This window comes from Xenia sp. Carnegie-2017, unplaced genomic scaffold, assembly GCF_021976095.1.
Source record: "Xenia sp. Carnegie-2017 unplaced genomic scaffold, XeniaSp_v1 HiC_scaffold_13, whole genome shotgun sequence".
Lineage (NCBI taxonomy): Eukaryota > Metazoa > Cnidaria > Anthozoa > Malacalcyonacea > Xeniidae > Xenia > Xenia sp. Carnegie-2017.
In genome coordinates, this window is record NW_025813436.1 from 5,104,741 (window position 1) to 5,127,817 (window position 23,077).

At 37.9% G+C, this 23,077-nt stretch overlaps 2 protein-coding genes across 2 annotated transcripts; both read right to left on the reverse strand.

Moving 5' to 3' along the window:
- Positions 1–1,870: 1,870 nt before the first annotated feature.
- Positions 1,871–22,710, reverse strand: LOC124433272 (ras GTPase-activating-like protein IQGAP1). The gene is given in 43 exon segments (XM_046983033.1): positions 1,871–2,520; positions 2,793–2,898; positions 2,989–3,105; positions 3,179–3,348; positions 4,170–4,284; positions 4,401–4,498; positions 4,572–4,659; positions 4,760–4,898; positions 5,441–5,676; positions 5,783–5,850; positions 5,927–5,983; positions 6,151–6,258; positions 6,503–6,587; positions 6,778–6,918; positions 7,101–7,250; positions 7,400–7,474; positions 7,959–8,263; positions 9,234–9,355; positions 9,472–9,558; positions 9,833–9,902; positions 10,007–10,078; positions 10,151–10,234; positions 10,642–10,812; positions 11,521–11,822; positions 11,902–11,992; positions 13,253–13,416; positions 16,524–16,614; positions 16,830–16,993; positions 17,108–17,162; positions 17,415–17,446; positions 17,509–17,621; positions 17,623–17,668; positions 17,795–17,870; positions 18,046–18,191; positions 18,247–18,379; positions 19,215–19,422; positions 20,630–20,682; positions 20,796–20,827; positions 21,851–21,938; positions 22,060–22,149; positions 22,151–22,217; positions 22,301–22,401; positions 22,471–22,710. Coding segments are annotated over 43 exon segments (4,851 nt in total). The 5' UTR covers positions 22,489–22,710; the 3' UTR covers positions 1,871–2,403.
- On the reverse strand, positions 14,157–15,907 carry LOC124459480 (leucine-rich repeat-containing protein 74A-like). The gene is given in 3 exon segments (XM_047008940.1): positions 14,157–14,300; positions 14,455–14,722; positions 14,725–15,907. Coding segments are annotated over 3 exon segments (1,179 nt in total). The 5' UTR covers positions 15,578–15,907; the 3' UTR covers positions 14,157–14,242.
- Positions 22,711–23,077: the final 367 nt, after the last annotated feature.

Consider the following 23,077-nt stretch of genomic DNA (forward strand, 5'->3'; position numbering starts at 1 on the left):
TAAAGCAAATTTCATAAAGGATATATGTCGTCTACTCGTGCTTGTCATCAGCCTTGTCCTCGGATGATAAACGCGATCTCTGTGTGGTACTTGGATGTCCATGTTATGCCGGAGAGCCAAATCGTTCAGATTATCCTGAAAGCGAAACATTTGCGACTCTTGGAATATCAACACAACGAACGCGTGTATAAATATGTTATTTGTAACAACTATGTACAAAATCGAATCAAAAGCATCCCCTTACAGATCTAGTTGTTTGATTTTGAGCAGCATTGAAGTCGGGCAAGGAGCCACCATATCTGTTCCGAGTTTGTTTCTCGCTACTCACTTTCGCCTGTAATATATGAATGTGGAAATTCGCGAGTAAATAACATTGCAAAACAACACGTCATTCGCACAAAATCATTACTTACTGTAACTCTGGACATTTCTTGCATAATCATATCGAATTCCTTCGTTTCTTGGGCCTGTCTCAGCTTGTGCTGAGCTATCTTTTCCTCGAACTTTCGAGGATTACTCGCAGCCATTTTGAAAATACTTCGACCTACGCCACTCAGCGCTCCTTTCGGCGTAATGACAACATCCGCAGGCTGAGAAAGCGCGCGGCGGGTTAGGGCGAACCAATCAGAAGAGGTTATTAAACTTTAACGAGTCAGTGCAATGATTGTACAAAAGTTACTATTTTAAAATCAGAAGTGTCTTTGCCCGGAACAGATGAGATGAAAAGACTGTTTGCAACCATTAGAAATGCTTATGTTGTATGACGTCAAAGCGGAGGAATTTCATTCTCTCTCTGCTTTTCCACAAACAAAGCTTTTGAGTTTTGACGCATTTTCGTGAAACCACAATCAAACAAATTCTGTCTCTGCTGCACTTCATCGTGACGTAACTCCGCAACAAGACACTTGACTGTTGTCACGCATTCCTTTGACAACGCGGCTACAAAACTTTGCAAAATGTTAAATGTCAACGTAGGCTAAAATCCTACCGGATGTTTACAAATGTTAAAATGCTAAATATATTAGATTTTCTTAGTGGACTTTGATGTAAAAACATTGGAATACTGAATCGCCAAAAGTCTCAAGTTCACGGCACATTTAATACGTGGTTAGCGAATAGTCTCTAAATACGACATTATGGAATGTTTATGCATTTTTTTTTATCCATGCACGAATAATCGAGGAACACGTTCAACAATGCAATGAACTTGAATGTTTGGTGTAAATAAATGAAAACAACAACACGTACATCACTTTTTTAGCGCTCTTACGTGGGAGAGTGACATCATCAAAGGAATCCACAATCACAAGGAAACCGCTCGAGATGGTCATACGTATGCAAAATAGACGTCATCAGCAGTGGACAAGTAGCCAGAAATCCTCTATTCATGTTGATACTACCCGGTTTTGGCTTGTATAGCAACATTGATAAGCAATAGACAATATAATTAAGAAGCAAATTCCAAAGAATATAGCAATCTTGACATTCAAGACATCCGAACGCCTTATTCACACTGCCCCTAAAAAAATCATCTACGCAGGTGGCTTTGAAACGAAGTTAATATACACTTAATTCGTAGTCTTGTGTTTTAATTCAAATCTTCAATTTCAAAATGGCTATATTCTTAAGAATCTGCTTCTTTGAATATTTCGAAAATTGTCGGCTGGACGGCGGTTTTCAACAGACAAAAAGCAAAGTCATTCATCTTGTTGCGAAAATCTCCAACATTGAAAAAAGCTCCACTCGACATCATCTCGAAATAAATTACAAAGAATTAAGCACTGGAGTTGAATTATCTCGCCATTACGTCTTTCCCAAAAAGAGAAGAAGAGTAACAGAGAAACATCAATGTAACGTTACGCCAACAAAATTCTGTACGTACAACATGATATAATGTGAAAATATTTGGTATCAACGTCGGATAGATTCGAATACTTAGTATAAAATTAGAATCCTCCCTACAATATGATTTCATTCATGTCTTAACGATACTTGGAGTCTTCCAGTCGGCAAAAACACGAGGCCAAAAAAAATTTCCATTAATGAGATGGCAAGTAGAAAAAAAGTCGGAATTTAATCGGAGACACTCGAAGTCGATCGGAAATTCTTTCAATTTCGGAAATTTCTGTAGTGAGTGCTTGTCGCCAAATTGCTTCTACAGTTAAGAAAAAACTTTTCTATGCCTAAGGAAAGTGAACCAACGCATTAGGTCCCCATTTCATGGTAGGCCACTCTACATAGACAACAGAATAATATTCCCAATATTCCCAAATTTCCCAGAAAGAACTTCCGATCGTGGAAGTAGCTTCTTAAACAACAGATTTCGTACGTTACTGCACGTTTCATGTTCATCACATAATTTTTCTAACCTACATGAAAAATTTCCTATCGCACACGATCGTTTTATGTTTTACCATAAAACTTTTTGTTCAACAAGTGAATGAGAAGATTCACGTTCACTTTGGCTTTACCAAACATCTTCATGACCGCAACGCCTTCGAACTGAAGTTGGAGTAAGTCCTGGAATATGGAAAATTTTCAAATGTGACGTCATGAGATTTGACAAACATTCCATTATTTCATGCGTATTTCCTGAACTATTGAATTTCCTGAACATGCAAATGTTGGCAACATGGGTTGTGGAAGCTGGTTTGGGAGATGCAAGATTCCCCAAAGACCATGGAAAAGGGTCAAAACTAACGAACTTCATCTGAATCATTCTCGAAAACGTGGCAGTCATTGCAGTTTAAGCGTACACTTGAGAGCGGATAATGTAAGTCATTGACAAATACCTGAAATACTATTTCAACTTTTTCCATAGAAATTCCCATGAATTTCGCGGAGACCAAAAACACACCTGAGTCAGCGGGCACAATTTCAAACGAAGCATTTTTCAACCTAAAAACAATATAAATTACAAGAAGTCGGAAATTGCGACCATTGAAGAGGGCCGCCTTCCGGCTGTCACAAAAATTTGTTCATACTTACTGGCTTTTCGGTAAACCTTCAATTTCCAACACAACTCCTTTTTCGGCTAACTTTTGGGCGCTGTACTTAACAGCTGTTTTAAATCCATCCTGTTTCTTCTTCTCTTTGCTTTGCCCTCTAAAAAGAAATTTCGACAAACAATATGAAAATACATTAGAAAAAATTCATAGAACAAAGTCGAAGAGCGTACATTGATTCCTTCCCGGCAAGATTATCTAAGCAAGTTTCAATATATCTGTTGTAATAATCCATTTGCTCCTCGTAGAAGATTGCCTTCGTTTTCAAACGCTCCAAAGTCGTTTCCAGTTTCCTAAGTTCTTGCTTACGTCGGACGCGGTATCGTCTTTGGTTACGTACATCCTAAATACGATCAACGACATTAATACTTAATCCATATGATCAACGACATTAATACTTAATCCATACGATCAACGACATTAATACTTAATCCATATGATATGCATTTCTTGTGATCGATGGATATAAAGAGAAGTCAAATTATGAAGACGGCCAACGTTGTGAAGATAACGAGGATGTGTTTTAACCGAGATAACTATTTTTTCGTTCAGTTCTTTTGTACCTTTTGTACACAAACAATAGGTTGTATGGAGGTAAATTAATTCAATAAAGCCCTTGCCTTATTTTAGCAACATTTGCAACTTAGCTATGACATTCACTCCTTCGCAACAAACAATACAATGAGGATTGCATACATGATTCAATAAAGCCCTTGCTTTCTCTATAAAGTCATGTGTAAAAAGTTACACCAACTCTCCTGACCTAGCATTCACACCAGTGTAAAAAGTCATGTGTAAAAAGTAACAGCCAACATTCGTTTCCTAGCTATGACATTTACAACAAACATTAAGACGATGATAGCGTGCATGATTAACAACAAAGCTTTTCTTTACTAAAAGCCATGTGTAAAAAATACAAGCAACATCCACATCCAGCAATGACATTTACAACAAACATTAAGACGATGATAGCGTGCATGATTAACAACAAAGCTTTTCTTTACTAAAAGCTATGTGTGAAAAAATACAAGCAACATCCACACTCCAGCAATGACATTTACAACAAATATATCAACATAATGATGGGGATAGCATACGTGATTCGATACACCCCCTCTTTATCTAAAGACGACGTGTGTAAAAAGTTACAGCCAACATTCGTACCCTGGCTATGACATTAACAATATCTTGGTAATTATTTTTCGTCGTTACGATTTCCTGGTTCTCAAGAACTCGAAGATTTCGGATTATCTTACGCTTGATGTCTTCAATGGGCAAACTGGAAAGACAAACGACAACAAAAATAAAAACAATAACAAAAGTTAGAAACACTTAAAGCTAGACCAGAAAACTCGATTACAATTGTAACGAGGAAAAAAGAACAAGCTTCCGTACTTGGAATCGCTGTGAATCGAAGCATTTCTCTTCAATTTATTTTCTTTCCTCGAGTCCTGTATTTCTTTCTGCTTCAAGAAAGACATGTGCTCCTTTTCCTGAGAAAAAAAATATAAAGCCTGACAACATGATTATGAAATTCAATGTAACACAAACAAATACTAATCATACCTGCTCTTCTGTGGCGGGAGTTTCCAAGATCTCCGTCAACGTGTCACCGGACTGGACACGAATTACGTCAATGATGAGATGTTTCGTCCTAAACACAAGATGATGGTCTCACACACGTTAGCTATAAATTTGCTCAGCAACGTCGAAGTACGTAAGGACCCGCTTTTTCCATTGTCACAATCGCTTACCTCACGAAAAGTGCACGAAGATCCGAGTCGTCGTCATCGGGAACTTCAAATTTATTGGATAAAGTCAGAGATATCTCCGTTTTCTCTTGTTCACGCAGCACATCTTCTTCCGTCTGTCCTTCGGCAACGACAACCTCACCTACAAATATCAACGCATTCCTGGATCAGTGGGTAAAACGTTGGAGGCGCGGTAGGTACAGCAAGGGACCCACGAGGACAATGAAACAGAATCGGTAGTAGCTATGGGGATCATTAGGACATCAGTCAATATTACAGTAAAAACTGAGGCAAGTTTGGCCTGTGAAATAATTGCGCAGGGTTGTTTAACCAAGGGAATGGCTTGAATTTCAAATGTGACTACTACATCAGATAATTCTTTAAAACTGAAACATATTGACGTATTACAACACAATATACAAGTGGTTAACATCTTAACATGACAAAAGTAGGTAACATATCAACATACTGCACATGATAAAAGTAGGTAACATATCAACATACTGCACATGATAAAAGTAGTTAACATATTAACATATTACAACACATGATAAAAGTAGTTAACATATTAACATATTACAACACATGATAAAAGTAGTTAACATATTAACATAATACAACATCATACAAGTAGTTTTGAACCCTTACCATGCAAGCACTAATTCAGTGCTTTGCCCCATTTACCTAATAGTTCCTTAACGTCAGCATGATCACCCACGTCGTCTAACAATTCTTGCAGCGGATCATTACTCTCGGTTGCGATCGCGTTCCGATGTTCAAGTAGTAACTTATGTGTATCGCAGATTTCCTTTATCGATATGTAAATGACCGGCTTCGTTAACATCACGACATCACTGTACTCGTCAATGTTGAATTTGTTTTCGGGTTTCTCGACATTCGCCGCTTCCATGAAGAATTTCCTGTAATTTATGGTAAAGTACAAAAATGATGAAAGTTCCCATCAAAGTTGTAAACATCAGGGGGACGGGGGGGAATGCATAAGAACGTAATAATCGCAGTTCGTACAAGAAACGTTGATGCGCCTTCTCCAAGTACGGGTTCAAGTCGCTCAAATGGGAACTTTCTCCGCCAAACTAAAAGTAAATAAAATAATAAATCTATGAAACGTTAACACTACCGCACATAAAACCATCGCTGAGGTAAACTCGCCTTCTTGTTCGAAGCAGCGTCTTGAAGCAACTTCGATATGGAGCCAAGATTTCTTCTCTGCAAATCGAAGCACGAACAAATAAGTGGAAGTGGAACTTCCAGCGATATTTTTGACCAATCAAATAAGACTCTCGCTTATGACAGTTAAAACATCGCTCATGAGTTGCCTTACACGACGCTCATCGTGCAAGCTTCGGCAATATGTCGCTTTCATAGTTTCATACCTGTTCGACAGTTAGACCTTTTTCAATAGACACATCGACAATGTCAAAAGCATCGGGGGCCACAATCGCCGGATTCATGTAACGATAGTAGATAAAGTTACCAACAACCTACAGAAGGAGAGAAGATATCCACGTGATAAAATCACCGGGATCACGGAAGAGGGGTGGGATCACGGAAGGAGGGGTGGGATCACGGGAGGAGAAATGAAAGAAGAAAACAAAAAGTATACAATAAACGAAAGTCTACAGTATCGTTCACACGAGCTAATTCTGTTCAGTCGACAATTTTTGTTGGTCGCGAAAACATTCAATAGTTTAGTGATATGAATGGACTTCATTACAATGCACTTACACGAAGTATATCATCATTTCCAGCATTAGGGAATTTCTCCGCTAAGCAAGTCCTCAAGGTCATGGCAAGATAGCGGATACCATAACTAAAGAAAAGATCATTGCAAGCGCACATAAATTTCACATAAATTGTGAAGCGACACGATTCCAAACGTGGTACAAGCAAGGACTTTATCATTCGTAATGGCAGGCGGAATGAGAAAGACATTTTTTATGTCGAACAAAACGAAAGAACACGACCATTAAGAAAGTTGGAAACGATTCGAGAGATCTTACGGTATTTTGTTCACACTCGAAGTGATGCTTTCTAAAAATCTGTCAGTTGCTGCCGTCAGTCTACTGATGGCCGCATCAACTTTGCTTTGAACCTCGGGGTGTTCCAATGCTTTCTCAGGGTCCACATCGTAAGGAAGCTTGCTAATAAAGAAATGCGATGAGAACACTAATTAGACAATTCGATATTTTATATAGGTTTTAATAATTCTAATTTCGCTTCTCTCAATCATATGATGCATGACGATTTCGTCAAAGACATCGTTCAAGTTGATGTATTGCAACATCCGAAAACAAAATCAAACGTGGTCAATGAATCCACTCACGCTGGTAGACCAGTTTCCGACTCCTGTTGGTTGATCCAGTTCTTGTAGATCTCCACAGGATTAGTGGACGTGCTAAGAGTTGTATCGTCAAGAACTCCCTGGACTAATGGTTGAAGAAGCTCTCTGAGCGAGCCTTGATTCCGTGCACCTCTGAGAAAGATCAAAGCTTGCATCATCAATCAATGCTGTATATACATCCATTGGCTGAAATCTCTCATGGTTACATACGAAAAAAAACAAGCTGCCGTGTGGAAATGCTAAGAAACCCCCCTGAATCTACGGAAGAGATGCGCGAATACCTGTTAAAACCGACGACCATTCTGATAACGGTAGGATTACCGGTTACAATTTCTTGAATACTGTCAATCTTTGAACTGAAAACAGAAAGTATACGATAAACGAAAGTCCGCAGAATCGTTCACGCGAGCTATTATAAAAGCTAGCAAGTTAACTTTTCTAAAAATTGCATGCCTGGGTCACAATTCTTTCTCGTTACCCTAATCAAATGTTGCCCGAATCGATTGTGCAATCCGAGTGCAATTACTAGCTGAGTAACAAAGTTTTATGACACGGACACTGATAAGTATTGGCAAATCATTTTTAATGCCACACTCGCTATTCATAAATATCAGGTTAAGTTGACTAAGCTTATTGCGAGTGACGTTTTCAGTAAAACACCAAAATCATGTTTTTCATTTCTCAACTTAATAAGCATATCATGTAAAACAATATCTGCAAACCTTCCACTCGCTGTTCCTCCTTACTGCCATGAGCAGCAAACGTATATTATTAACCCGATAAGTAATGGCAAACACGAAAACATCCTCGACAAGAATAAACTCATGCGAAGAAACTTACAAGATCTCCTCTCTTAGAGCGGTCTCGAACAACTTCAACAGTAAGTATTCCTCGCGGTTATTCGAAGCATAATTGTATAAAGTAAGGATGACGGATTCCATGAAGTTCGTCGATCGACTCTGTGGCATTTCAAAGATCAGTTTTGCTAGATACACCGGGTTGGTTTGCAGGAGATAGAAAAGATTCTGATACGCTTCAAGTTTCTCTTGGCTTTCTTTACTTAAGGATCGGATGCCTTTCGTTTTGCTTCCAAGACCATCCACATCTTGGTCCTTCCTTAATTTCTTGTTGTGAATAACGACATCCTGGTAGGGTAAAAGATGAAAATGCGAAAATACACGTATTCAAATACAAAGAAAGAAGATCATTTGAAGCAATGGAAAATGTCGCACAAAATCAACTTGATGAGACGAGATCAATAAGATCTCTTGCGTGACACTTACACACCAATGACCTGGAACCCAATCTGCTAGATATCAGACTCCGCCAAAATTCTATAGTTATAAGTGGGGGGAGCCGCCATCTTGAAAGGTGGCAAAACTGACGATGTTTATGATTAATATCTGCTTTCTCTGTGTTTAATTTTTCAGTTGCAAAGTTGATAGTTCAGGTTTAATTTTTAAAATGTTTGATAACATTGGGTTTTTAAACCTTCTTTTAGCTTATTTTTCATTTTGAGTTTTGCACCTTTCAAGATGGCGTCCCTGCCTCACCTAGGCACGGTAGTTAGAAATCTAGAGGGTTGGGTTCTAAATCATCGATACACCACCCATTTGAAAGACCAGTTGCCGAACTATAGACGCTTGCTAAACGATTTTTTGCAGCGACTTGTAGTAGAGATTTGTTATCCAGAGTGCGTCAACCAAAAGCTCGGCGATTCCATATTAACTTCAGTAGCATTTTTTAAAATTTATTTACCCGGGTAACCTCATGAACTTATATCCCCCCGCTGGCCCTGTTTTTTATATCGATCTACCGCTTGACAGCTTTTCCAAAAAAATTCCATACTGACCTTGGTGCTTCCATGATTATCCTCGGTGGAAAGTATGTTCACAGACAAAATTCCCAAAAGCAACAAAACTCAATAAAAGCACTTAACAAAACCTTAGGAAAACGGGCTTTCGTCAATTTACTTTACACTCAGAAATTAATTTGTCCTCTGGTATGGTCGTGCAGCGAAACACAAAATTTGTAGAAATCAATGCCCGGTGACCAAACAATTTTTCATTGACTTGTCGTTAAAGCGTGCATGCGACAGGTACTGGCAATACAAACCTGAAGAGTAATCTTATTTCGCACGAGCAAGCCAATCTTAATGTCCATGCTGTGCAAATCTTGTTCCAGTTGCTGATTGGAGCGAATTTCCGTGACAACCTGCGCCTTCAGTTTCTGAAGCTCTGCAAATTTCGGTCGGCGATGACCGTGAATAAATATAAGGACAACACAGAAAATAAGGGTGGTGGCGGGTCGAGAAGAATTCACTAGACGTTCAAAAGTTCAATGATAAACTTACCTAATTCTTCTTCAAAATCGATGTCGCTCTGATCCAAGAGATGAAGAAATTTGCGTACAATCTTTATAGACGGATCTTGCGAGCTCACTGACAAGTTGAAAAAAGACCTTAGCTACACAAGATACCATTCTTACTTATGATGAATAGATTCACAGACATTTTCAAACAAACGTAAGCAAGAACAGTTTTTCAGAACATGACTCGCTTCACATTACTTCCTAATGGTTCATTCAAGACATTTCGCCTTCTCTTATGTATAAAATCAGATGGAATCCTTAATCTTGACCCGATCCCACAACCCAAAACCCTAATGGCCAGATAATCCGTTAGAGACTGTTGATAGAAAACGAATGACACTTACACAAGGCTCGATAATCATGTTTTACGAGGTTGGATCTCATAAATGCCTGTATCTTTATAATTGATGGCAACTAAATCAACGCATGAACAATATAAATAAAAGTTACACGTGAGAGTAGATGCATTGCGAACCGCGATCAATGATAACGAACACAAAACGAAAATAAATACTTACGTTGTCCTTGTAGAATTGTTTTCGTTTTAAATATTTGCGGCGAGCCAAGCACATCCTGATCCACGCTTGAATCTGTCAATGTAATAAACTCGTTAACGACGTTACGCGAAAGAAATTTTACAAAGTGTGTGCATAAATATATACTTTGATAATGGCAGCATCGTTGTTATGAAGAACTGCCAATCTTTCACGGTATTTCTTATGTTGAATCCATCTTTTTAGATTCGCCTGTAATAATGAAAGTCTTCAATGAAAGTGAACTTTAATGAACGAATGAAGCATGGAAACACATCATTCGAGATGTTTTTACAATTGTAGCCTCCCTAGCTTTTCACAATTTAAACCTACCTAACTTTTTACAATGGGAGCCTCCCTAACTTTTTCCAAGAGTTGTAGGGAGAGCTAAAATAATCTGCAGTTAGCAATTCTCAATTGTCAACAGTTAATTTTAATATCAGGCTATGACTTTAGCAGTAAACACCCCCAACACCAACACCCCCCCCCTAAACCCTTCCTCCATCAATACGCTGGCGATTCAGCTGACTTCTTCAGTGAACCGTTTCCCGAATCCTTATTCGGAATAAGGATAATAGTGAAAGTAGAGCAGTGAAATATCATCGAAGAAAAGCTCTTACTTGAATTTTAATAATGGCAGGCAGTTGTTTGGTCATAAACTGTTTCCTTTCATTGAACGCCTTTCTTGCCAAATATCCTCTCCAATGCGCTTGAAGCCTCACGATTGATTGTTCGTTTGCTTGCAGGTAAACTTGCCTGCCGTGTTTCGAAGTCTCGTTTGAAACGATCTCCTAGAGAAGAGAACGCACGGAAATTGTTATTGCATTTCAGCGAGAGATACTAAAGACGGCCTTGCTAGCTTAGGCAACCTTTAGTAAATTAAAAACTTCATATTTCATTGTAATCATGTTCTTATACATGGTCAGTGCTGCCACTAGGTGTATGCACATTTCACCTACCAAAACTTTATTTTCCCCTACTTCCCCCTACGAGTGGCAGCACTATACATGGTGGCATTACCATCGATGCATATTTGAAGGAAAAAAAGCTTTAAATCGAAATTCATTTCGAAGACAGAACCCTGAACATCGTTACTCAAACAACAATCGATGAATGAAAAACTATAATACCAAAGCATTACATGTTTGTAGATGGAGATCATCCAGATTAGTAGAGTCACGAGAAGGACCGTTGGTGTTGATGCCAACTGAGTGCTGTGATCTTCAGTTTTGACTCTGAAGATGACTGCCGCTAAGGTTGTCGAAACGTCATTCGACATCAACACCAACAGTCCTGCTCTGGACTCTACTAACCTGGACCATCTACATGTACAAAACATGTAACGATACTCCCGGGTTCAACCATTAACCACACCACAACATTAATATGAAAAATGCACGAGGTTTCTCCAAACATGCCAAGCATCAATAATTGGCATGGCTGAGCGCATTGTTAAAACAAATTTAACTCATAACATCCAAGTGCAAAGTAAAGCTTACTTGAATTTCTTCTTTTGTTAGCAGTCCAGCATTATCAGTGAAGTCATCGGGTTCTACCCAGCTCGATTGTTTCGTCTTCGTGTTATAAAACAACAGAAAACCTTGAGAGATTTTTTGTTTCAACCACGGACCATCCTCATTGCCCTTGGCCGCCTTCGCTTCCTTCAAGCTTGCATGATACGCAGCCTGGCATTCACGTGTCACCCCACGTAGTGCTACGTCAGCATTCTCGAGGGCCTCCATGGTGCTCTGGTCGTTTCCAGTCTCGAGTGACGCGTTGATTTCAGCGACACCAGCAACAACTACACAGAGCGTCAGAACATCAGTTAAAGACGCAGAATTAATAACTGGATACTATACGATGAGGGTGATCAAGCTTACGTTTGTGAGCCTCTGAGGCGTATAGGTTACATCTATCAATGACTCTCTGAATTTCGTCGTGCCACAGTTCGGCCGACGGATCGTTGGTTTTCTAAGATAAAGCATTACGTAATTTCACATATCAATTTCGACTCCATTCACGGCGTCGGCAGGAATAAATTCAAGCATACACGTTTTGAAGTTAAACTTGTTGAGCATAAAGCTGAATTTACTTGTCCATAATTTTTAACTAATCCTGCAGTATAACTTTTTTTTATATTTGACGTGGAAGGTCCTACAGATTTAGTTGTTTTGACTAAATTTACTTTACTCAGGGGTCACAAACGGCCCGCGGGCCACTGTCCGTTAATTCCATCTGGCCGCCGAGACACTGAAAAAAATAATATTTACTTAAAATAAACTTTGTATTGATAATGTGGTGATTTCAAACGTGATAAAATACTTCTTCATCTTCTTTGACCAATTATACGGTTCGTTCCTCAACATGCTGGATGAAAGTTCATGTGGCCTCTGGCTGTATTGAGACCCTGCTTTTATTGTGGAAATTCCTGCTGATTTAGTTGTTTTAACTAATCCTTTACTTTAACTTATTGATACTTTACGTGGAAATTCCTGCTGATTTAGTTGTTTTAACTAATCCTTTACTTTAACTTATTTACTTTAAGAAATGAAGCTGATTTAGTTATTTTAATCCTTTACTTTAACTTATTGATACTTTACGTGGAAATTCCTGCTGATTTAGTTGTTTTAACTAATCCTTTACTTTAACTTATTGATACTTTACGTGGAAATTCCTGTTGATTTAGTTGTTTTAACTAATCCTTTACTTTAACTTATTGATACTTTATGTGGAAGTTCCTGCTGATTTAGTTGTTTTAACTAATCCTTTACTTTAACTTTACGAAGAAGTTACTACTGATTTAATTGAAGACATTACTTTATTAATTTAACTAGCAAGCTGGCATTCAAATTAACAGCGTCGATGCAATATCAATACATTGAAGTAATCGTAGTATTGAGGTTTTAGTTTAAAGGCTCGTTCGCCGGTTTACTTTACAATCCCAGCAAACAAAACACGAACAGTTATAGTTTTAATGAAAGCTAGCTATTTTACACTAGGCAACGTCGCTTATTTACATCTTTAAACGACCAGTTTCTTCACGTTATGTTTATTTACCTTTTTAATGCTCGTTATATTCTAAAAAAACTTTTGTGAAAATTTATCAATCCTTCTCCGTGAAACATAAAGAACACAAAAATAGATAGTCGTGCTATAGCACGTGAACGTATAGCACGTGAACGTATAGCACGTGAACGTATAGCACGTGAACGTATAGATGATTTACGCTACCCTCTTTTTGTCCTCTTTCTCGGCAAGGAGCCATGTATGATACAAGATCGCATTTTCGGGGTGTACGTTAGTCACTTTCGCGGGCTCTTGTTGAAGAGACTTCAACGTGGCGTCGGGATCCTCTTCCTCGAGCGTGTTGTTGACGGTCTGCACAGCCGCGATTACTGAACAAATAAGAGACCATTTAGTAAAGATTTGGCTAAAGTATGAGATGTGCAATGTTTAATAGCAAACGGCTTTCGTCGGACATATGGAATTTACAACTGTAAAAAAGCCGAGGGTGTACGGCTACCACTCTTGAGGAAGAATTCCTCTGAATGAGGAAGGTTTAAAGTATAGCACTTCAATTAACCAAATGTATATGTCTCCCTCCACCCACCCATAATAATGTGAGTGACGTGACGTCATTTCGAGGAAGTTTTCGAAACATAAATATTTCTAGAAATGAGGTTGAACTCTTTTTCTAACTCTGATTCGAAATGTCTAGTATTACTATGAAATATCGAATGGAAAGACGTCGAAGACACGATTAACTAGTTTATTCACAAAGTTTGACTGGCATCTTTTTACATAGGCTTTCTGGTAACCTTAAAGCAAAAATATCAATGAATAAACAGACAAAAACTGAACAACGTATTAATGTATCGAAGAATCATCGCCTTGTGGTTAACTTTCAAATGCTTTCTCTATCTCAAAACAGTTGTATCTGTAAATCGTTTTTTTCTGCTTTACTTATTAGGATAACCGATCTTCCGTTTCGAGACGGCGCCATCCTTCGTTTTCAACGCCTTTCGCGAGTGAAAATCATTAAAGACTTTCTTTCTCCGTATCTGAAGAAAGTCTTGATAACTTATAACTCCATCGTTGTTCCGATCAAGTAGCGTGATAAGTCGATGTATCTCCTCCCTCGTCATCGGAAGTCCAGTGCGCTTGAGGCCAAGCACGAAGTCTTCTTGTGTCACGAGACTGTCATTGTCCCTGTCCAGCAGCTTAAACATGTCGAGCATGCGCGCATCTCGATGTATTCCAAAAGAAGATTGAGAAGATCCTAACAAATAAACGTAAAAAACTCGTCAACGAATACAACCAAAAACAGAAGTAATTGAATCAACAAGCCATGGCTAATTAATCCCTATCCGTTTTATAAATACTCTATGGTAATGCAGAGATAAGTTGAATATGAAACATTAAAGCTACAATACCCGTTTCTTTTCTTCTTTCTTTCTTTGCCTCTCATTATGGTGCCGTATTGAACCGTTAAGTCAGGATATCTCAACATTATCTCATCAAGCTCATTCTTAAATTTCTCACTCACTGGCATATCACCAAAATAAAATGCTCGGGCACGACTATCCGCATTGTCGACTGCGGCCTTCACAATTTCCAATGCTGAATTCCAACTGAACGAATTTTGTGCAACTTTCAAAACCTTAAGGCTTGCGTTCACCGATAAGGCCTTTGCTAAATCGCCCGCCCACGGGCCGTAAGCCTATTACTGCTTAAATCTAGCACCTCTAAAACATCGTTTACCATTAACGCTTTGGAAAGAGCCGCTGTCCCGTCATCTGCAAGTCCATTCCAAGACAAATCTAGAATCTTCAACGAGTAATTTACTCGAAGTGCATCGCCTATGGCTGTAGCTCCGTGACCGCGGATGTTATTCCAGCTTAAATTAAGTACTTCCAAGCCAACGTTTTCACGGATTGCAAGCCCAATTAACTTTCCGGAGAGTGCATCGAAACTGTTTCCACTTAAATTAAGAATCTTCAGCGTGAAGTTTTCACGCAGTGCTTCCACGAAAGGTTCGACATCCTTTCCTATAAAGTTATTAGTGGATGCATTAAGTTCCGAAAGATGAGTATTTTCTTTCATCATTTCAGACACGGCATAAGCCCCTTGCGTCTTAAGTCCGTTGTTGGAAACGTCCAGGCGGGATATGCAGCGATTTTCGGTGAGCAGTTTCGAAATATAAACAGCTCCCTGTCCGCCTATGGCGTTATCGGATAAATTTAGAGTGAAAACGTTCATATTCTTCATTAAGGCTCGTGCAAGAGCTTCGCAGCCCACGGGACCAATTTGGTAATGGCTTATGTTCACTTCTTCGTTATCGAGTTGCCTGAGAAACGACTGACATGGAACAACTTTGAGCTCTCGACAAACATGAATGTAAATCTTTCTGCACGAAGATTGCTCTTCGTTTTCTATCGTTGTTTCCAAATCTGTATCGTATTCCGTATCGTATCGAATCGCTGCCCTCGTTCCATCTTGGGAATGATTTCTTCGCCTCTCGCTGATGTATGGTTTTGGGAGACTTTTTCCCGTCATACATACTCATACAACCAATCGTCTTCGCCATTGTTCGTGAAGAACTGTTCCATTTTCATTCGGTTTTTGCTGACTCTTATGTTGAACTAGAATCCTCGAAGTCTTCGCGATACGTTAAACTCAAAAACTGTCACCATACCGCCAAAAATACGCACTTTCGCAAAGAAATGTGGAATACCTTTTCGGTCAATTTCCTCGATCCACCTCGACGCTGGTTAGAGCAAAGAAAATATTTTCAAACATTCAGATTCCAACAACAAACACTGACACAACACCTGTCAATAATGTTGCCATAGCGAAAAGTTGATGACATAGTTACACACGATAACATTGATACATGTCGTACAATCTATGCGCAACAATTTCACGACAAATGGCCTCTAATCGAAAGTAAAAAAAAAACTTGAATCCGACGTTCCCTTGCCGAAAAGATTTTTCGAATAGAAAATGATAGTACATTAACTGCGGTGAATAATTTCGAAGTGCACGAACACCTTTCGTGAATAAATCGTCAAATATAGAGTAAAACACCGGCAAATAATTTGCCTGTTGTCCTTTTTTATGATGAATGAGTTGAGGACAATGTAAACATAAACACCCTAGATATTATCCTAATCCAAAAAATAGCAGCAATTGAAACACTAGGTAGATGTGAGACAAACGCAAAGCGCCAAACTTGGAATCTTTGAGAAACGTTTTGAAAGCATTAGACGAAATAGAACGCTACTCAACACAGTTTTCTAGATATAGTCTCGTCAATTGCGGTGGGACCTCTCAATCGAAAGATTCTAGGAAAATAATGTCCTTGGATGATGACCGGACGGTCGAAATGTGAGCATTTAAGTGGAAGAGCACGTTGCATTTACACAGTTTAGAAAAGCTTGCCAGCTTTGTTGGGCAAGAAAATGCGCAAGAGTCCCCATATATGAATAAATTACAAACTTACATGCATGTTCCTCGGCAATCTCCGTATTGACATAATCGATGCACAACTGAACTTCCACTTGGTTCAAGTCGTCCTTCCCTTGACCGCAATCCTAAAACAAGATTCCGAGAAACAATGTATGCAGTCAAATCACAGGTGATTTCCACTGGGTAATTTTGCAGCCGCTTGTTTTTGTTTTTACGAAGGAAACCAAGTCATAACGGCGTTTTCTTAATTGAAATGAATTGTTTCGACTGTTCCTCGCTGGCGACATTCTTCAACGCTAAAACTTCTAACTAAAAGTACGGTTTGTAAAAGTTAGCATACCTGGGCCTTTTCTTTCTTCACAGCCACCAACTGTTCCAAATATCGATTCACGGCGTCGTCTTCGAGGTTTTCAAGACCCGCCGACTCGTGTTTCAGACAACCAAGCAAGTGAGCGGCATTGCCTTGTTCGATAGCCTGGTTGATACTCGCCACAGCCGTCAACACTGAAGTGTGATTGAAAGATCACGTGTGAGCTACCATACTTCCGTAATACAAATGACATACCACAGCAAAAGGAAAGAAAAAAATGCGGATAAAAAATGGAAAAATTTATTCACCTTTGACATGTTCAATGACCTCGCTGTGAGTGAGACTTGCCACGTGACCCGACCGCTGTAAAGAAAAGAAGCAGAGACTGAAAACAGGGATAGGATTTTGCTTTAAGCACAAACACATATTTCCGGTTAGTGGATGATAAGTTTTGACTTTTCAACAGCGCGGTCCTCCATAAATTCATTGTCAAACACATTGTACGCATGCTGACGTAAACGAACACTTGTGAAACAACGAAAATTATCGACAGAAGTGGCGTCGGTTTGCAAAAAGCCGATAATGTGATTATGTAAAGTGAAGCAAAAAGCGAACCAAACAGTTTAAAACAAATATTTCACTCAAAGCTCGAGACGAGAGAATACAATAATGAATGATAGCTATATCTAACCGTTTTCGAAACACAAACCTCTTCTTTTAGTCTTCTCCTTCTTCAATTCGCTGTAGTAAAGGTAAGAGCTACGATTGAGCACGGTTGGAAGAAGAGCTTCGGGCTTCATCAGCAATCCGTGGCATTCTTCCATTCCCGGTTTCCAAGGCTTTGTTTAAAGATTTCATAATGGTCTCCACTGCAAGAGAAGAGATTTACGGATCATGAAGTTCTCGAAACGACTTTTATTGAATAATGGCTTCTTCGTGCAGGAATGGTTATAAAGATGAATCACACGGGTTGAATATACACTTTTCGAACTCACGAATTCTAAACTGCTCGCCAACATTATTTGCGTTGTTTATGCCTTGCTGGATTTCACCGTGTGACAGTTCACTTCCCTGAAACATATCATACATCACTGACACGTCAATAATGGTCGTTTTCACTATTTCACGAACCAAAAAATGCATGGCATTAGCTAAGAGGCTCCAATAAGAAACATTTTGTACGAATTGCTGCTGAAGGGATAGCTATTGTAAACGACTTTTTTTATTGTAAAAAACCGCCACTTACCTTATCAGATTTATTTTCGACTAATGTCTGTTGATACCAGTCACCATTATCTGCCATAACTTTAGTTAATTTTGCTTTTTCGTTCAACAGCGCTTTCAACAAGAGGCCAAGATCTTCGCTGTCTATTGCCGCATTTATTTCGAGAACTACGAACGGCATGGAAGATAAATAATGAATGAAACCTTGAAAACGAGTTCGAGCAAAATAAGTGAAAATATCTCCTTACTCGCTTTGTCCTGTTCTCTTTACGAACTACTTCATTGGCCATTGCGATGTTCCCTTGAACTTCGGCTTGTGTAAGCATTTTATCATACACATCTTCACTTCCTGGTGACTGGAGTTTGAAAAACAGTAAACAATATTAAAGACCACACATTTGAAGTTTCACTTAAATAAATTTCTTATACACCACGCGATAGAAGTAGATTAATTTTTTGACGTTATAGCATTTATACGTATATACGAATGACATCTTCATCTGGAGATATGAGGTCGATAGTACTCCAGTCCTTAATTACTTGAGGCTAGTGACTTAATCTGAAGTATTTTGATGTTTAAACTTGAGACCTTATATCAGTCAAGTGTCCTCGTGAAGATGACACTTGAAGTCTTGAATACTTATAAATGCCGGTCTACCGTCTTCAGAAGAAGCGATCTGACCTCAAAACTTGATTTTATTTTCTTATTTTCCACAGTCTTATTTTCCACAGTCTAGCGCCTGCATATAGCGTGATTTGACATTGCTGCTTAAATCCTTATAACAACTCAAACTTAATGTGTTAAAAAAAAGATTTGGCATTGAGATTTGCAAAATCAAAGACACTTGTGGAAACAAGTCATTGGTAAAGAGTGTTTCGATGTTTACTCTTGAATTCTAAAACACTCCAGTCTGATGATCCAATCACGAATGATCATGTAAAAAGAGCTTACAATACGCCAGTCTTCATTGAGCTGAAATTTCAGTTTCTATACACTTCAATCTGATCCGCGAGTTGTGTGACATTAAAATTTGAGTCCTTATAAACTCCAGTCTGTTGTCTTTATCAAGAATGATAAGACGTTAAATTTTAGTTCTCATATGATCCTCTCCTGTGTGTTTCATCATGAAATCACTATTTACTTAACAAACATTGACCAGTGATGTAGTGGTTGTACAAAATTTCACTCACCCTGAGGAGGGATGTCTCACACTTGGATTTTTTTGCCTCGTACAATTGACTCTGGTATTCCTCCGTATTCTTGGCATCAAGATCAGTTAGATGAGCATTGGGATTCTTCAAAGCTGCAAACGTATCCTGAGCGACTCCGTGGTCGATGGCATCGTTGATCACGATGATGGCAGCGTGCACTAAACAAAAAATACAAAATAGAAAATGTCTATACCCAAGAAATGAGATAACAGACTTACAATTCTCTACAGGCATCCAAATAACTGCAAATGCTCAATATTCACCTCATCGCGGCAAAAATATGTTTCAGGCTTACATTTCATGACCCTTCATTCATGTCCGCAAACAATAACAAAACATTACATTTCATGATAACTTTGTTTTCAATATCATGATGAACAATTGAACATTACATTTCATGATAACTTTGTTCAACATATTAATAACAATAACAACATAAGATTGTTGTGATAACAATATCATAATTGAACAATAACAGAACATTCATTTCATGATAACTTTGTTCAACAATATTATGATTGAACAATAACAGGCATTTCATTTCATGATAACTTTGTTCAAATATTATCAGTTGAACAATACAGGCATTTGAACAATGATAACATTCCATTTCTGATTGAACAATACCAGAACTTTGTTCATTTACAATATTTAACAATCTTATGATTGAACAATAACAGAGCATTTCATTTCATGATAACTTTGTTCATGTTGAACAATATTATTCATTGAACAACAATTCAACAATATTTGATTCAATAACAGAGCATTTCATTTCCATAACTTTGTTCAACAATATAGATTGAACAATAACAGAACATTTCATTTCATGATAACTTCCATTTCACAATATTATGATTGAACAATAACAGAACATTTCATTTCATGATAACTTTGTTCAACAAATATTATGATTGAACAATAACAGAACATTTCATTTCATGATAACAATAACTTTATGATTGAACATTTCATGATATAACTGACTAGAACTGTAACAACAGTTATAAACTCATAACATGCAATGGTGAAAAGTTTCATGACAACATTTGCTACATACCACTCTAATTATTCCACCAATCTTTGAAGGCAGGCATTTGAATGCCATATTTCTCCAACTCCTTCTCATTTCACTAATTTCCTCCTCTTAAGACATGAATAACAGAATTTCAAATATTTCACAAGACTCTGGAATCATGTGAAAAGATGAACACTGAACAATTTTGAGTTATTAAGCAATCTGAAGAAAAAGCAAGTTTGATTATAAACTATAAAGAAATTATCCCCGTGCTAATGGTTTGCAAGATATACTGTGGAATAATATTAGAAATAAATCTTAATGTGAACGTGACATTTTTAAATGTGTTTTGTATAAATTAAAACGTAAATTTCACTTTGCCATACAGATCTTGCATCTGTGGTGCCAAGCAGTTTGAAAAGATACAAACTAGAAAATAATCAAATAATCACACATTAGATACTCAATAGGGGAACAACAATTTTCCACAGATAATTAGGGTGATCGAATCTTAAACATAAGCGTAATAAATAACTTTAGGCATGTTCTTCTTGTCGTAAATGGATTGTTTCGGGAACAGTTTGAAAAGAACGAGCATTAGATTTTAGATCTGGAATTTTGTCACATTATAGTAAAGTTTCTACTTTATTTTATTTATTTCATGTGTATAACACACGTTTTGATACTCGGAAATTTGTCCAATGCATGTTGAATAACAAAACTCACCAAAATTTAACAGGAAGGACTCTTAGTCAACTTTAGATACCGTTCTTAAAATACTGCACTATTCTGTTTTACCCATCAACTAAAGCATTTTCACCTCTTCAATTGCAAATTTTGATTGTTGTTAGGATTGTATCCTGCACTTCCATGTACTTGTGAACCTCACCTACATAATAAAATATTGTACCCACCATACAAATAATAATATCATATCAAAGTAATGACTACATAACATCAACAAACTGCCAGAGCCAAATACAACAGAAAAATTGAAGTAAACTAGCTATACAGTTTTACATAGCCTGATGAACATTTGTATTTGAAACACAGTGCAGCAAACCTACTCAACATCATTGTATTAATTGTAATATATACATATATTTTAATATCTATGTATGAATTTAATGCATTGAAGATTGTTTCTGAACAAACTTGTGCATATTAGTTATCGAAAAATGGTTTCAAACCCTGAATCTGCCCAACTACATGACATAATAATAAGCACTATGCCAGTGCTTAAACTTACACTTTCTTGCAATAAATAAAATTAGGTCTGAGTGTGTAAAATTAACAATACATTGTCACATTGTACTTATGTAAAGGTTATGTAAAGCCCTTATTTCCTACTTCACAAGCTGCACGCGTCTTTCAGTGAATAGGAATATTTGGAATGAACAAAATAACAGAAAATATAACAAATTACGTGAAAACCAAAGAGCCACCTGGAAGGCACAACAAAAAGCTTGCGAAATTATAATACAGAATTCTTCGTTGTACAAACAATGACGAAATTATGCAAGTTATTTGAAACACTTCAAGGACGTAAGAGTAGAAATTCTAGATTGATTTAAACAGTAATGAAATATGTAAGGACGATAAATTACCTTTGGAAGGCCAACTTTCTCCATCGCTCGCACGAAATACATAAAATTGTCGGTGTGCTTGAAATGTAAACCCCGCGCCTAATGAAAGAAGAAATAGCAAAGATAACATATGTATTTTCAAAAACACTTGAGTTAACAAAAACGCATCGTCTGTAAACGTTAAATGAACAATATGCAATTATGTGACATAACCATTTACCTGAAATCGCTTCAGTTCTCGATCGTAGATTTTCCTAATTGGAACAACATCTTGAGCAAAGAAATTACCAAGTCTTGCTACAATAACCCCCCGTTCTCAGAGCTTCTTCCAACTCGGTTGTAGGTGGTAGTTCGTCGTCGAGACAAGCTTCCATCCAACTTTATTAATGGTGAAAAGAAAACCACCACAGTTGACGGTGAAATGACTCGGTTGAAATATGTTCACCAATATATCTTCTCACTTACGTTTTGCCTCTTCCAGATGGCAGAGATATTGATAGGCCATTTGCTGCTTTCGCTGTTCGTCCATCTCGTTGCCAGACACGTTCGGGTAGATTTTCCTCTTTAAAAACATAATGCTAGAATATTGAACGGTCTCACTGAGGTAACATTAATTGACAAAATATCGTACCATCCTCATGCATGACATGCCTATCTTCACAATATATTATGTCGCTTTCGTTCGACATTTTTTCCACGGTTTTGAAAGAAACCAAAATCCTTCCTCTAGTTCTTGAACCCTGTCACGAACACACGACACGAAGTCATCAACTCTTTGTGTTAATTCGGAGATTTGAAGTGAGGATAAGTGGTTTTGTACTTGGAAAACAGAGGTCGGCTGAGGCTCGCGCACCTCCCTCCCACACGACATGTGACTACAGAGTCACAGGAAATGGCGTTTATAACATTCAAGAAATGAGCATTTAACTCTTTCAATTGATAAATGATGTACACTAACTACACATAATTATCGGACGACAGATTTTCTATCTACGCGAGCCGTTTGATGAAAATCATGCAGAACTACATAGCAAATTTCTAGTTTCACATTAGGCAATTAAAGATAGTATGCTTTTGACTTTTCTTTGTGAATTTCGTATGATATCGGCTTTCGATCTGTTCTAAACTTGACAATTTGCAACAAATTCTGTTGGATAAGATGGATAACCGCGCTTCCAACTCGAGAATAAGCAATAGCTATCCCAAATCGATCGTATTTCCACGGATCAACACGGGTA